This window comes from Dermacentor silvarum, chromosome 2 (genome assembly GCF_013339745.2).
Source record: "Dermacentor silvarum isolate Dsil-2018 chromosome 2, BIME_Dsil_1.4, whole genome shotgun sequence".
Taxonomy (NCBI): domain Eukaryota; kingdom Metazoa; phylum Arthropoda; class Arachnida; order Ixodida; family Ixodidae; genus Dermacentor; species Dermacentor silvarum.
Genome location: NC_051155.1, coordinates 210,490,538 through 210,505,064, shown reverse-complemented (window position 1 = coordinate 210,505,064; position 14,527 = coordinate 210,490,538). Strand labels below are relative to the sequence as shown.

Sequence of the window (14,527 nt, the reverse complement as noted above, 5' to 3'; positions counted from 1 at the left end):
ATTCAAGCATAAAAGTAACTGAACGCCAACGCATTCCGTTCGACACTTCAAAATTTAATGTCTCGAAACTGGTGCAGTCCTGAGAATCCGTTCCAAGTCTATACGCCTTGCAAAATCACACGCTATAATTCGTAGATTGAAATATTGAAATAGCGTATGTGCCACAAAGTAATTATTTAAAAAGATAATTAGTGTAATTATGTTACTCATATTCAAATAAGAATTTTGATTTATCGTGCAAGTAATGACCGCTCATCGCGTGATTTAGCTCAACAGTTAGAACTGTGCTATCTGCCATAAGCAGTTTTTTAAAAATGGTGCAGCTAAAAAAAAAAAAAGAAATGCAACACACACACACCTGCTATTGCATACTGCCGTACCTGCAGTACGTACCACGATGTATGCCGTACGGCTGACGTAGTTGGACTTGTCCAACTACGTCAACCGCGTCCAACTACGCCAGTTTATTCCATAAAACCCAGCCATGAGCAAAGCCCGAAAAAGAAATACATTATGCACGGGGAAGCCCTCAGCGTCTCGTTGAGAGATAAACACAGGCGGGATTTCCTGCAGTGCATTCCAATGTCACGTGGCGTCTAGTATACGCAGTCTTCGACAGGGTCTTCCTTGCTGTCCATTCTGGGCAGTGTTTCAAGCATCTCTTTAAGTGCGGTGCTCCTGACTTTCCCACGGGTGTTCCTCGGAAGAGCGTCCGCAAAGTAGATTCCGCCGTGAAGGTGCTTGAAACTGGCCAACCTCCCTGCGTGCGGAAAAGGACGGGCGCATACTATGGCACTGCAATGTACGAAGAAAACGAATGGTCGGCACAGAAAGATATAGCGCAACTGGGATGAGACCCAGAAAGAGTGTACACGAATGAATTACCAGCAAGACGCTGGTAACTCATTTTGCGGGGCTAATTGCTTGTCCGATATTTGACTTTGCGGGGTCTCCTTGCATTGACTGGCTGCGCGACATCGACACGGAACCTCGTAGTTAACATGCAACAAGCAGTTCAACTCTCAGCGTTCCTCGCTTGTCGGCGTGATGTCGACATTACTTTTGGTATGGCCCACGCATTCGACCAGAGCTATTCGGCACGACAGCGGCCAGAAGGAGCGCGCCCAGCAGCACCGCGAAAGTTGAAGAAATAAGCCAAGGAGCTTCTTTAAAGAAGAGGCTTCTTTAAAAAGAAGCAGCAAATAAATGCAGAGAAGAAAATACTGAAACGAAAAATCACATTTGAAAATATAACTGGCAATAGTAGAAAGAAAACAATATACAGTTAGGTTTTCTTTTGTTTTCTTCACTTGAGTCGAAGCAAAAAAAAAAAAAAAAAAAAAAAAAAGCTCTGCAGCTGCAGCTAATGCTTGCGATGTCAAAAGCAGTTGCATAGTTATAGCTTGCACTTTTCCGACGGCCTCGTGCACCGAGAGCTCCACTAGATTTCTTTACGTTCAGTAAAAAAGTTGAAAGATCTTGAGGCATTGATAAAAAAAAAACAAAAAAACGAACCGTATGAGCAGACAGTACGGCAAATAGAGCTTTATGCTCAGTCTCACCCAGAAGCATGCCTTCCCAGTCATCCAAACCGCGCTAGCTGCCCGGCGGACGTAGCTTAATGTAGACAAACCAAATGATTCAGTGCGATGTGGTACACGTTACTCAGCGCTCGTCGATTTATATGGGGCTGAGTGTAAGTCTATAGCGCATAGGTATTCTCACATCGCGCTAGCTTTGCCCGTGGCATCAGCGATCGGTCCGATCGATCGCCTTTGTTTCGAGCAACGGCAACATAGGTGGCCTCGCCGGAGAAGATGGAGCTCTTGAACGAAGACGCGATGAGGGAAGCTTGCACGACGAATGAACTAGACACGAGACCAAAAGGTGACCTCTGTCAGAGCACTTTTAGATTCGGAAAGCAAGCTCACCGTTGAGTGGGAGATACATGCCAGCGACGACATGGGAAAACAGAAAGAGACGGAATGACAGCACGTGTCAAAACAAATAAATACACATGACAGAAGCTCTCGGGAGCGACGTAGAAATACGGAGTTGCGTTGCCACTGAATGTTCGTTCTCATCACAGCTCGTTCAAAGCTCGACGGCTTTCCGGCAGGACAGACGTAGTTGCGCCGATGCCCATTGAAGTGTTACTCGGTGGCGAGTAGGGAGCCTACATGCAACTAGTGGCGAGGTCTTGCTAGCACCCCGCGTATCTACGTGTTGGCTGATGGGTGCAGAAGACATTGCCGCGAAGCTACCTCGTCCGTATAAGCTCAACCGAGCCTATCTGACAAACGCTGGCCTCTGCAACGCCGACGCCCAAGCCGGCCAACATAATTCCTACAGTTCCTGGCTCTGCCTGCCGACATGTGTTTTTCGATTTTCTTAGGACGGTATAGCTCCCCTATAACTCTATCGGAGACTGCGCTGACCAGCTCAGACCCGCAAGAGCAGCGTCCGCTGATCCAGCGTGCACGCGGGGTGGCGCGAGCCAATGGGGCCCTGAACTAAGGGCTCCACTCTACAAGGAAGTCGCCCCACCTCATGAACAATAAATGTTTTCTCTCTCTCTGTCTGTCTCTTTCCCTCTCTCTCTCAGTAGTATCTTAGAGCACTGCGGAAGCTGCAGAACTCCTTACGCAATCGGAATGCCAAATGCTCTGAAGATGTCTTCATCCGCCCCACATCGTCTGCTCAGCGTCTGCTTGCCATCCTGCCGACACATGCTCCACGGTTAGTGGATCGACGCAACCAGTGTTTTGGCGTTGTAACCACCAGCTGCATTTATATGAATGCGACAGATAGGCTTCGCTTCGTCTACACGCCGTCTCCCTTGCAGCCTCCTGAGCCAGTAGTAAGGGCGATCGCACTTAAAACTGTTCACTCTCGCCGCATCGGCTGCTCGGTGTCCATTTGGCGTTTGCTCGCCACCGTCATCGCGTATCGTACTGGGGCAGAGTAGGAAATTATAATGCAGCGGACAATTAGGTCTTTATCGCGTTCCGCATCCTCAACGCATCGCCACTGCTAATGTTGTGGCGCCGTCTGCTAACTGAAAATCAAACCACTTTTACGGCTCGCTGCCGCCAATGTATAGTCCTAGAAAACAAACAGCTGATCTCAGTAACAACGACAAAACATACCTAATGCTACGCCCTTAGCGTGAGACGAAAGTAAGCGATGACTAATTTTACCACTTATTTCTTCTGTCATGTCAGAAAGCCAGCACCAAGCGCCAATTCGCATAGAAGCGGGGAGTATACAGCCGGCGGTCTGGGCTGTATGGGCGTGCCATGTTGCCGTGGTTAGGGAGGCTTTTACGGTTTAACCGCCACAGTAAATCGCCGTATACCACGTACATTCGCAAATAGCCTATAAGATGTCACGTATCGCCTGTAACGTATCATGTACGGAGCAAGAATAAACTCTCTAATCCTGCCAATAATCCAACAGTTACGGCTGAACTATATTCCGCTGCGCAAGGATATTGTCGGTGTACACCTGGTACCTTCGGCAGAGCTGCAAGTTACTTGTGAGATATAATTGCTTGTGCGGCGTCTTATAGACGAGTCGATGAGCGGTAGATGACGAAGACGTGGAAAGCGGTTCTTCTTTTTACAGCGCAGCGGGGGATGGGTCGTCATTGCGTCTTCGTCTTCTTGGATAATTGAACACTGCAGCATAACCGAATCGCGCCACGGCGAGAGAGGAGGCGTGCAAACGCCGAGAAGGAGATCGGAGGCTATGAGATAGTGTAAGGTGGCGGCAAGAGGAGAGCACGGGAGGTGAAAGAGATGTCACGTGGTACTACGCTAGACTTCATGCGTTCATATAAAAACTACTAGAGCAAAATCTGGCGCTGCAACCATTCACCAAGAATGGGAATAACGTATATGTGGTCCATGGATTTCGCCGCTCCTTTAATTGTTCTATGTCCAAAGTCCTAGCTTCATGGCACTCATTTACGGCAAGTAACTGTGTTACAGTACAACAAAAAAAATAATAATATTATTAATTCACTTTCTTGCGTAATTGTCAGCGCTTGAATAAATCCCGACACCTTTCCGTATGGAAGTCGCTTAACCTACGTGATGCTGGTTAAGAAATAGTCACCATGCGAAATTGTCGCTACTGTTTGTTTGTTTGCTAAATCCAGAAAACCATCGAATGATAAATGTGCCTTCCACAGATCTTTCGTATTTGTTAAAAAAAAGAAAAACATCGTGGGAAAAGAAATGAAATGAGCTGTGTTGTTACGAGAGGAAAGGAATTCACGATTTGTGGGAAAAAAAAAGGTATTCCAGTACACAGGGCAATACGGATAAAAAGAAGAAAGAGAGAGATAGAGAGATAGATGAAAGAATACAGGCAGGCCATCCAGGCATACGTCCGCTTTTCTAACTTACACATGGGGAAGCGTATAATAAGAATGAATAGGAAGAGAGAGAATTAGCTGTGCGCACATTCTGAGGATGCCCGTCACACCTGCACATAGCGTAGGAAGCGCCATGGCAGACGATAATAATGCACTGGATGTCAAAAACACAACACCATGCCCAAGAGTAACTTATTCCAGCGTCGGTCCCACTGAAACGCTTTCATATGCAGTCCAATAATTCACTGTTTTCCTCATGTTTTTAACATGAATCTTTACTTAATTGATATGAAATCCATATCAGTTTTTATAACGGCAACGGACGTCTTGCATCTATTAGCATACTAAGTAAAAAAAAAAGGGTGGGGGTGGGGGGGGGGGGGGCGCGAAGAAGGAGATAGTGCCAGTGAAGGTAACGTCCAACTCTAGTAGTATGATATGGAGTAAATGATGCTTCTTGGTTATTGATTGAAGTTCTCCCTTAGGCATTGGCATTTTAAAGTCCGCACTGAACTTAAACACACACACACACACACACACACACACACACACACACACACCACACCACACCACACACACCACACAGCACACCACACACACACACACACACACACACACACACACACACACCACACACACACACACACCACACACACACACACCACACACACACACACCACACACACACACACACCACACACACACACACACAGCACGCACGCACGCACGCACGCACGCACGCACACACACACACACACACACACACACACACACACACACACACACACACACACACACACACACACACACACGCACGCACGCACGCACGCACGCACGCACGCACACAGAGCGATTGACTGAGGAGGGTGAGGGTAAAGCAACAGATAGCAATCTCGGACCAAGTTGTGATCCGATTTCATTTCAGTTCGGCTTTTATTTGAATTTCAAATGTGCATGGGCTTGAGTACTGAAGGAGAAAAAAAGAAAACAAAAAATAGTTGCTGAGGGGGGTCCTCGGCCACTGTGACGCACTCAGCGTGGCTTAATACAAACAAAACAGATCACAGCGTTACACAGGGTAACAAGAAGCAGGCATTACATGACAAGAGCTCGAAAGTAGGAAGTATCCGCACAACGAACTCTTACAACTACAAGTTCACGTGTGACTTACACGCATGCTGTCAAGTGCAACTTATTACCCGCCACGGTAACTCAGTGGCTATGGCGTTCTTCTGCTTAGCTCGGGGTCGCCGGCTTGGTTACCGGTCGAGGTGGCCGCATTTCGATAGGGGCGAAATGCACGAACGCTCATGGGGTTAAATTTAGATGCACGTTAGAAGCCCAGGTGGTCAAAATTAATCAGGAGCCCTCCACTGAGGCATCTCTCATAGCCCCAGAGTTGTTTCTGGACGTTAAGGCACAGGAATCGACCAATCAACCAAGTAATCAATCAATCGGTCAGTCAATCAATCGGTCAGTCAAGTGCAACTCGAATAGCATCGAAAACATGTCGTTGACTTTATATCTATGGATGAAAAGCACGCAAAGAGAAAAACAATTAAGAAATACTGGCATGGTGTATCCGAGTGACTGTCGTAGCATGTCCCAGGTGTAATACATTCAAATCTCTTATAGGTACTATCTTCATAAGTGGGCTGTTGAAGGAGTCCAGGTCAGAGCAAACTTGTTTAGAAGCAAGTACAGATACCTTTAATTGAATTAGTGATTATACGCGATGTATACTCGCTTTAATGGAAGATGGCAACTTGTTTTCATGTCGAAGTAAACCAAATACTGCGCAATAGGCCACTTTTGTAGTACGCATAAAGCATCACGTAGTGGTGATGCTTTATAGAAGACAATACTTGAAGATAATACTCTAGTCGGAAGTCTGCAGGACTGCGGCATAATATTATAATATTAATATTATAATAGACAAAAATGGAATGGAAAAACTTTATTGATGTCCTTCGGAACGTGCACTAGCACATAGCGGGCCTCTCCCACGTCGGGACAGAAAGACCTAGCCTCTCCGCCAAGTCGCGCGCCCGCTGGACTGCCCATAGTTGTGCTTCAAAATCCGGACTGCGTAGAGCAGCCTCCCACTTGGACGACGTAACATCTTCGTAACCCCGTAGCGCGGGGCGCCGCCAGAACATGTATTCTACGCTGGCGAAGTCTGAGCAAAGCGCGCAAGTGTTTGACGTTTGAATTTCGGGATAGATCCTGTGTAATAGTGAGGGGCTAGGGTATACCATAATTATTATTAGCCATAATAGCCTAATGATAGGCAGAAATGTTTCTTCATTTATGATTTCTATTCATTTAGATAAAGAGCTTACAGAAGCAACTTCTGTACTCCAGCGTATGTGCTCAATATTACACCAAAACTAATTTGTGATTTCACTCGTTATAGTTCGATGGTTTCGTAGCTGATTAAATTACTCGTGAATATATTTTATTGCGTACCATAGGTGCGACAAACGTTGTTTTCCAAACAGTAAGTTGAAGTTGATTGATTTGTATAAATCCAGTGAGTTAAGTTATGCAGCCAGCATATACATTTTGTTTCGAGGTGTTAACTGTTTCTACTAGAAAAACATATAATCTGCGTATGTGACTGCACTGTGTGTGAGTGATATTTTAACGCGATAGCGTTAAGATCGCCGTGTCGCAGAAAATCCGGCGTCGGCGTCGATGCCGGTGTGGATGTCGGCGTCCGTGGCGGAGAAAATCATCCCGAACCAACCCGACCACGCAGGCCCTCCACGTGGTGCAAGGTTTTGGTAAACAAAAATTGAATTTCTCAGAGGGAAATTCGTCAGGGTAAAGTACGACTTAACCACAACCTACAGACATGGTGGCGTCGGATTGTAATTTGAATGTGCGAGAAAACATAATTCTGTTACGAGGAAACTCAAACACAAACCCCTTTTCCAGCATTTCTACCATACCAACAGCGGCGCGCTTGGGTAGTTTACTTGTGAAAATGCTATCCAGATGGCGCTCGCATCCTCGGCAGGTCCAATTGGGACTTCGCCTTCCTAATGCGTTTTGGACACGCGCGCGCGTCGGGGCAATAGCGAACAATTATTAAAATAATAAAGAAGGTGCTAGGGCCTTCACATTTAAATATAAGACGACTTATATCGCCCCTGGAAAGACGTCTTCCCAGCAATGCATTTCTGTTTAAAAGTGAAGCCTATTTTACGGGGATTGGTGTTAGCTTGGTCTTTGTAAGCTGCCTTTCTCACGTTCTGTGTTGCAGTGAAGCCCACTGAAAGAAAAATGCGATGCGAACGGGGCCCGATAACGCTACCGCGTTCCGCTCTTAAAGGTGGAGCTTAAGCGTCCTCCAATTTTCAAATCATTGATGTAAAGTGAAGTGCATTAATTGCCGCTTCCAGTCTCAAGCAAAAACATGGAAGGCACTGTGAATGCGAAATAAATACAGTTTCCGAAAACAAAAGTCAGATGCATTTTGCCTGGTTTAATGACCGAAATCGTAAGCTTTACTGACACGCTACCTCACAATCTGAATGCCAGTCAGGCTCATGGCTAAGTGAAGTACAGGAAAAGAAGAAATATTCATGGTACTCCATTAAAAATCGGACAGTTGATGCTTAGTTGACTCAGAACTTGAAGCTCACAAAAAAAAAAAGCAGCAGCAGGTGGGTTGAGAAGAAATAGCACGCCGCTAAGGTTTCGAAGATTTACACTTTTTTTTCTTACCTTTATAGCTTAGAAGGCAGCACAAATATTGTAGCATGTATTGCGGTACATGGCATGCATTTCGTGCAACAGACTGTGCGTCTTACTGAACTATACGCAGCCAATTCTAGAAAGCTTTATTATAGTGTTGCCGATCTACCAATGCCTTTAAAAGACCCTTCAGAAGACCGTTAACACGTCTCTTAAGTGACATCTGCGCGCGAGCCAGCTAATTAGGGCCGTAAGCGGACATACCACATGACAGTTGTGGTAACGATAATGATAAAACACAAACACTACGATAAGAGTGACTGTCGTACCCAGTGCACGTGGCAGACAATTCTCCGCGAAACACTATGCGTGCGTTTGTTAGAGGCAAAAACCAACCCTAGACAAGCATGAACAACAGTGTTGTGTTCCACATCTTCAATCGCGGTATTATTAACCTACCCTGCACAACGCCTTAGTCGTACCACAATAAACAAATCACAGGGGCCCATATTCTATTTTGTAATTGCCTTCTGTGGTTGTCAATTATCGTTATTTCGTTATCACGCCGACCTCTATTATGTGTGCTGGGCGCCCGAACGTCACCCATCCAGGCAACACTACTACTTAAGAGATGTTGTGTGAATACGGGCCCAAAAGCGCAACTAAATCACCGAACTTTCGGTGACATCGAATTGAGCAGCAAATATTTAAACGAACTCGTACCAGCCACGTAACGCTTCAAGTCTTCGGCGAGCTGCTGGTCCCGGGTGAAGCCACTTTTCGTGACGACCACAGCGGCAGGAAACTGCTGGAGCTCTGCAAAAGGCATGCCCAGCACAGATACCTCTTCCACGGCTTCATGATCCATGAGGCAGTGTTCAATATCTGATGGAGGGAATTTCCTTCTCTGGCACTCAAGCAGTGTCTTCAGTCGGCCGCACACAAACAGCCTTCCGTCGTGGTCATAGTAACCAAGGTCACCTGCAAGGATAATTAGTTTGAAAGTTTATTTAACATAAATAAACTATACAAATACAAAATACACACTTTTGGGACCCAAAAAATTTCTTAAAGGGTCCCTACCATTTGTTATAAAGGAAAAAAAAAGCACTTTTATGGCAGCTGCAATTTTATACTGGGAAATCACATAAAACAAAAGCAGCTGAAATAAGTAAAAAAAAAATACAGTAGTACAGAAATATTTCACACATAAGTTATAAATTATTTCTAACAATTTTCTTTCTCACATCATCAAAACATATCAGCAGAGGAAAAGAAAAAAGTGAGGATGTATGCAAGCATGCGCAGTGCTACGCATTGCCAATAAGTGAGTGATTTAATTTTTTAAAGAAATGTATGGGCCATGTTCTTAGAGTCGTTATGTTACTATCAAGCCTATTCCAAACGAAGGTGCCTGTAAACTGCAGTGTAGAGTGACCGTGATTAGTATTTACCTTAGGCAATTAAAAACGACTGCGCGATACGTTCCCAACAGTGCGAAGTGAGGGGCGAAGCGAGACTCTTGCCAAGGCTAGTTTTTCATTGACTATTTGATGCATGACGGAGGTGATGTTGTATGTTGACAAATCGTAAATGTTGAGGATGTTCAGGGTTTTAAATAAATCTTGACTCTTAATATGCGTATTGTGGGGAGCTATAATGTGAAGAGCTCTTTTTTGAAGTGTAAACAACGATGACACATAAGTTTTGTATGTGCAACCCCAGATTGGTATGCATTAGTTAAGTTGAGATTGAACAATTACGTAGTAAATGCTGATATGTATCTCGGGAGGGAAATAGTTTCGACGTTTAGACAGCATATGCAAGCCATATGAAGCCTTATGAACTACAGAGCGCACATGAAGGCGGAATTTTGCATAGTTATCGATAACAACACCCAAAACTTTTGTCTCACTAGATTGTTTTATAGGATGGTTATTGTAAATGACATCTTAATGAATAGTCGTTTTCTTTTTTTCAGAGTGAGACTGTCTTCGTTGGGTTAAGGTGAAGGGCATTCAATGTGCACCAGTGGTGCAAAATTCGAGACATGGCCGACGCGGCTCAAAGTGTAGTATCTGTTCTTATCAGCTTAATAACTGATACGGGTTGTATTTCGACCCAAGATATTAAACTTATTTTTGCAAGTTGGCGGAGTGCTTGAAGCCTGCTTCATCTCCACCGCGGGTCGGCCCGGTATTGCACGACCTTCGGAATCGGCCCACGGTTTTTGGTCGACGGACATCGTTCCGCGGGAACCTAGCCAAATCTTCGCTGTAAAACGCCTTTCTAACGCCATAGTGCCGCGTCGAGGAGCCGCGAAGGGACAATTATTACTCCCGACCAGGGTGTAAGATATATGCTCTTTAGGTGAGGACACTCGCGAAACACACTGCCCTCTCTCGCGTCTCTGGAGAACTTCTAATCCTCCGTGCAAGCACATAACCTTCTGCCAGAAGCGCGGGCCTTTGAGCCAGTGGCGCACCGACGAGGGGGGGGGGGGGGGGCTTGTACCCCCCCCCTCCCCCCCACGCGTCCAGTCCCACCAGTCCAACGTCTACCTTAGGTGCTCTGTTCACATTGTCATTGCAATTCAGGAGGTGGCTTGAGGTCCACTTTTCCTGAGTAACAAAAACACTCTGTCATTGTCTTGTATTTATTCAATCACTCTTAAGTTACTTTGAGTAAAACGCTGAACAAATCAACATAGTCAACATCCTTGGTGTCCTTCTTATTATAATTATTAGGCCTTTTATTTGCTGTTGGATTCCTCTGGCTAAAGCAAGAAAATTGCATTTTGTGCCCAAAATGCTTCCTTCCCCCCGCACCACAAAAATTCAACCCTACCCTGGCAAAGATCTTGGGTGCGCTACTGCTTTGAGCCATCCGTGCATGCTACGTACATGATCAGGTCACGGGCCGCGCATGCGCGTCGGTACCGTGACCGCACAACGACGTCAACGGTGACGGTGCGAATGCTTGTCGAGGGTATACCAATAATATTGTTACCAAGCGCTGCTCGAGACGAATCTCTGGACAGTACGGAAGACGACGACGCTCTCTGATGTCGCGCGGATTGGTTTTACCATATTGTATGTTTTGTATGCCAGTAGCCGCACTGTAAATATCCTGTAAATATATTTTAAACCTCTTTCCCCGTAACAATTTGGTGGAGGTGCGGGTTCTCCAAGAAGCGCAACGGCTTTACGCAGCGGGCGCTCCTTGGCTGTATTCACAAGGAGCGCAAGTTGACAACGGCGTACCACCCTCAGACCAATGACCTCACAAGCGTCTTAATAGAAATATCAAAGACATGCTTGCTATGTATGCTTCCGCCGACCATCATGACTGGGACGCCGCTCTACCCTTCGTGACATTTGCGTATAATTCCTCTCGACATGACTCTGCTATAGCAGTTTTTCTCCATTTTACCTCTTGTGCCGAAGAAATCCCACACTGCCATTTGACACCCTCCTTCCCAGCGTTATCGACTCGTCCTCAGAATACGCCCGTGACGCCATCTCCAGAGCTGTAGAGGCACGCCAGATTGCACGCCTGCGCCTTACCGCTTCGCAGGACAAGCAACGACTCTTCTATGATGCCCGCAACCGCGATGCCCACTTCAACACTGGTGATATGGTCCTTCTTTGGACACCGTCACAGCGAGTTGGCCTTTGCGAAAAGTTGATTTCGCCTTACTCTGGCCCGTACCGGGTCTTGCGCCAAATGACCGACGTCACATATGAAATTACGCCCCTCGATTCCACCACGTCTCGACCTTCCACCGATGTCGTACACGTCACCCGCCTCAAGCGATACAAGCGATACAACTCGGACGATCTCGCCAGCACCGGGACGGCGCCTTCGCCTCCGGGGGTCATGTTACCAAGCGCTGCTCGAGACGAATCTGTGGGCAGTACGAAAGACGACGACGCTCTCTGATGTCACGTGAACTGGTTTTGCCATCTTGTATGTTTTGTGTGCCAGTAGCCGCATTGTAAATATCTTGTAAATATATTTTAAACCTCTTTCCCCGTAACAATACAGAAGCTTTGATGCATTTTGAGGTGTAGAAATGTACTAACACGACAAAAAGCAGAATCAGAAGCACTTTTCTACGCAGGATTTGCATTATGTTCAACTGACTGCCTCTCTTCTCCTTACCGCTGTGAATCCAACCATGTTCATCCGTACGGTCGTCCGCAACCTCCGTATCTCCGCAGTAACAAGTCGGTGCGTACGGCGTGTTGAAGAGCAGCTCCCCGCGTTGCAGAGGCCCCAGTACCTTGCCAGTGTCTACGTCGATTACCTGGTGATCAAGCAGTGGATCAAAAAAACTAATGTAGCAAGTATTTATCCAGCACATGCAAAGTCCAGCGACTCACTGGGTGTTTTAAAAAAGTTCACGCGCTGCAATATTTGGCGAGAGATTTATGTAGTTACTTAATTCATTACCCCAATTCGAATTTTCGCCGCCATTGATGCGAAGGACAATTGATTGCGAAGGATGTAACATAGATAGTGTTGCTTTATTCGCGATAAGCATGCCTGGCAGTGGGGCTCGATATTCCATGAATACTACTCCATACTACTACTCCATATGAATACGATGACAAGTGAAGTGATAGACACTGGACACACCGTACTCCCACAGACACGCTCGGGCAGATTCAAAACTATAACGAGATCATCTCGCTGAGACCAATGTCTCGAAGAAATTCCATTTGTTACGCGTTTTACTCAATTTATAAGGGAACTTTGTATCTAGAATTTAGCGCTAATATCCACGCTCAGACGTCTGTTTTTCTTACAAAAGCGAGTCTTAAGTCACGCTGTTAATTTTAATCAAAAGAAGCTAATGCACGCATAACATGCTTGTGCTGAGCTGCACATCTGTAACATTCACTTAGGCAGGTAGGCAGTGTTAAATGGTGTACAACTGAAGAGGTTGAAAGAAGTACGCTTCTGGTCCCTCCAAGTCACTTACAGAGAAAATAATAAGTTGCTTAAAGAAATCTTATGTAATATGATGCAATGTCTATGCACTGCACATGTCACAAATTTAATAATATGCAATGTATATGTTTTGGATGAGGATTCACAGTGTGATACGTGGACGCGGCTAAGTCATGAAGACGTAGTCAGTGTCTGATGTTTAACGAGTGAAAAACGCTGAGGAGAGGTGTATGCAGAGATAAGTACGACACGTATGTAAATATATTTAATGCTTCTACCCCTATTCCTTCACAGTGGCGCATTTCCATTCTGGGAGATATGCCAAGAATAAGCACGTAACCATTTGCGCAATAATCGGGTATACGTCAAATAATGATAAAAAAATAAACAAATTAGAAATTCAAAAACATGTATTGAATATCATTCCATTAAGAAGTCTGTGTTTTATAGAGATATATAGAGGTATACATTTCAGCCAATGTTAGATATACAGGTTTTATGTCTTGATATACTTATTGATCAGTCTAGATTTATGTCCAATGAAGAACGAAGGGCTCTCCCAGCGAGCTCCACTCTGTCTTGCGCTAGCTGATTCCCATTTGCGCCTGCAAATTAGATTTCCGGAATAAATATATGCTAATAATGATGATGATGATACTTATTCATTCATTTAATGCAACTAAATGACATCATAGAGATAATAAACGAGGCGGGCCCGTGACCGTAACGCGCCAATTTTTGTCTTCGTTCTGTTCTTACAATGCGCTGCGTACTCAAGAAACATACAGGCTACTGCAGCTGCTGTCAGATTTAGATTTCCAGTAATGTGAGAGTCTTCAGTCGCCTTTCGTAATACATATATGGTGCATAGAAGCTCTGATCTATGTCAAGCATTCCAGTGATGTGCATGAAACAAAAGGAAAAAAAAAGAAAACGAAAGACCTACGTTGGTCCAAGGTTACTATACCTTCATCTTAGTTGAAGAAAAGGGGAAGCCTTGGTTCGTACCGGACACCTCTCCGCTGGGAGGAGTTGTGAGACAACCTCCACCCTCAGCCATGCCGTAGCCGCTGCGAAGCTCGTCCAGTTTGAAGGTGTTGACGAGCTCTTCAGCCAGAGCTGGAGGTGTGGATGTACCGACTAGCAATAGTTTTCTCAGGCACTTGGTCAGCGTGATTGCCAAGTCTTCGGACGCTTTCATGGCATCCAGTATTCTTCTCATTTTTAAAGGAAAGGTGTACATAGTCACTGCCTGGAAGAAATAAGGAAATGCACTGCTGGGTGCTTCTGCGAAGAGACTTTAGACTATTTACGTATGAAAGCATTTCATTAGAGATAATTAAAGCCGTCCCAATTTCTTTTTTGCGACACGATATTCGTGTCGGCGAACATCAGTGATTTTAGGACAACCAAAGATTAAGTTTTTTTATTTAACTAAAATGCGCTATTAGCCTTGAAGCTAACTACTTCAGTGTACAACCCTGGGGA

General features: G+C 45.3%; 1 protein-coding gene and 1 pseudogene across 2 annotated transcripts in view; one reads left to right on the top strand and one right to left on the bottom strand.

Annotated features, from left to right (window-relative positions):
* Window positions 1-365: 365 nt before the first annotated feature.
* LOC119442529 (luciferin 4-monooxygenase) overlaps window positions 366-14,527 on the bottom strand; it is a 55,908-nt gene continuing 41,746 nt past the window's right edge. For both annotated transcript variants that reach the window (XM_049662218.1, XM_037707438.2), the window contains exons 7-10: window positions 14,007-14,291; window positions 12,248-12,392; window positions 8,807-9,064; window positions 366-760 (exon numbers count right to left, since the gene is read on the bottom strand). In XM_049662218.1, the coding sequence (XP_049518175.1) occupies window positions 597-760; window positions 8,807-9,064; window positions 12,248-12,392; window positions 14,007-14,291 (852 nt within the window). In that variant the 3' untranslated portion in view covers window positions 366-596. The remainder of the gene's footprint in view (window positions 761-8,806; window positions 9,065-12,247; window positions 12,393-14,006; window positions 14,292-14,527) is intronic.
* On the top strand, window positions 10,134-10,313 carry LOC119443272 (U2 spliceosomal RNA; annotated as a pseudogene).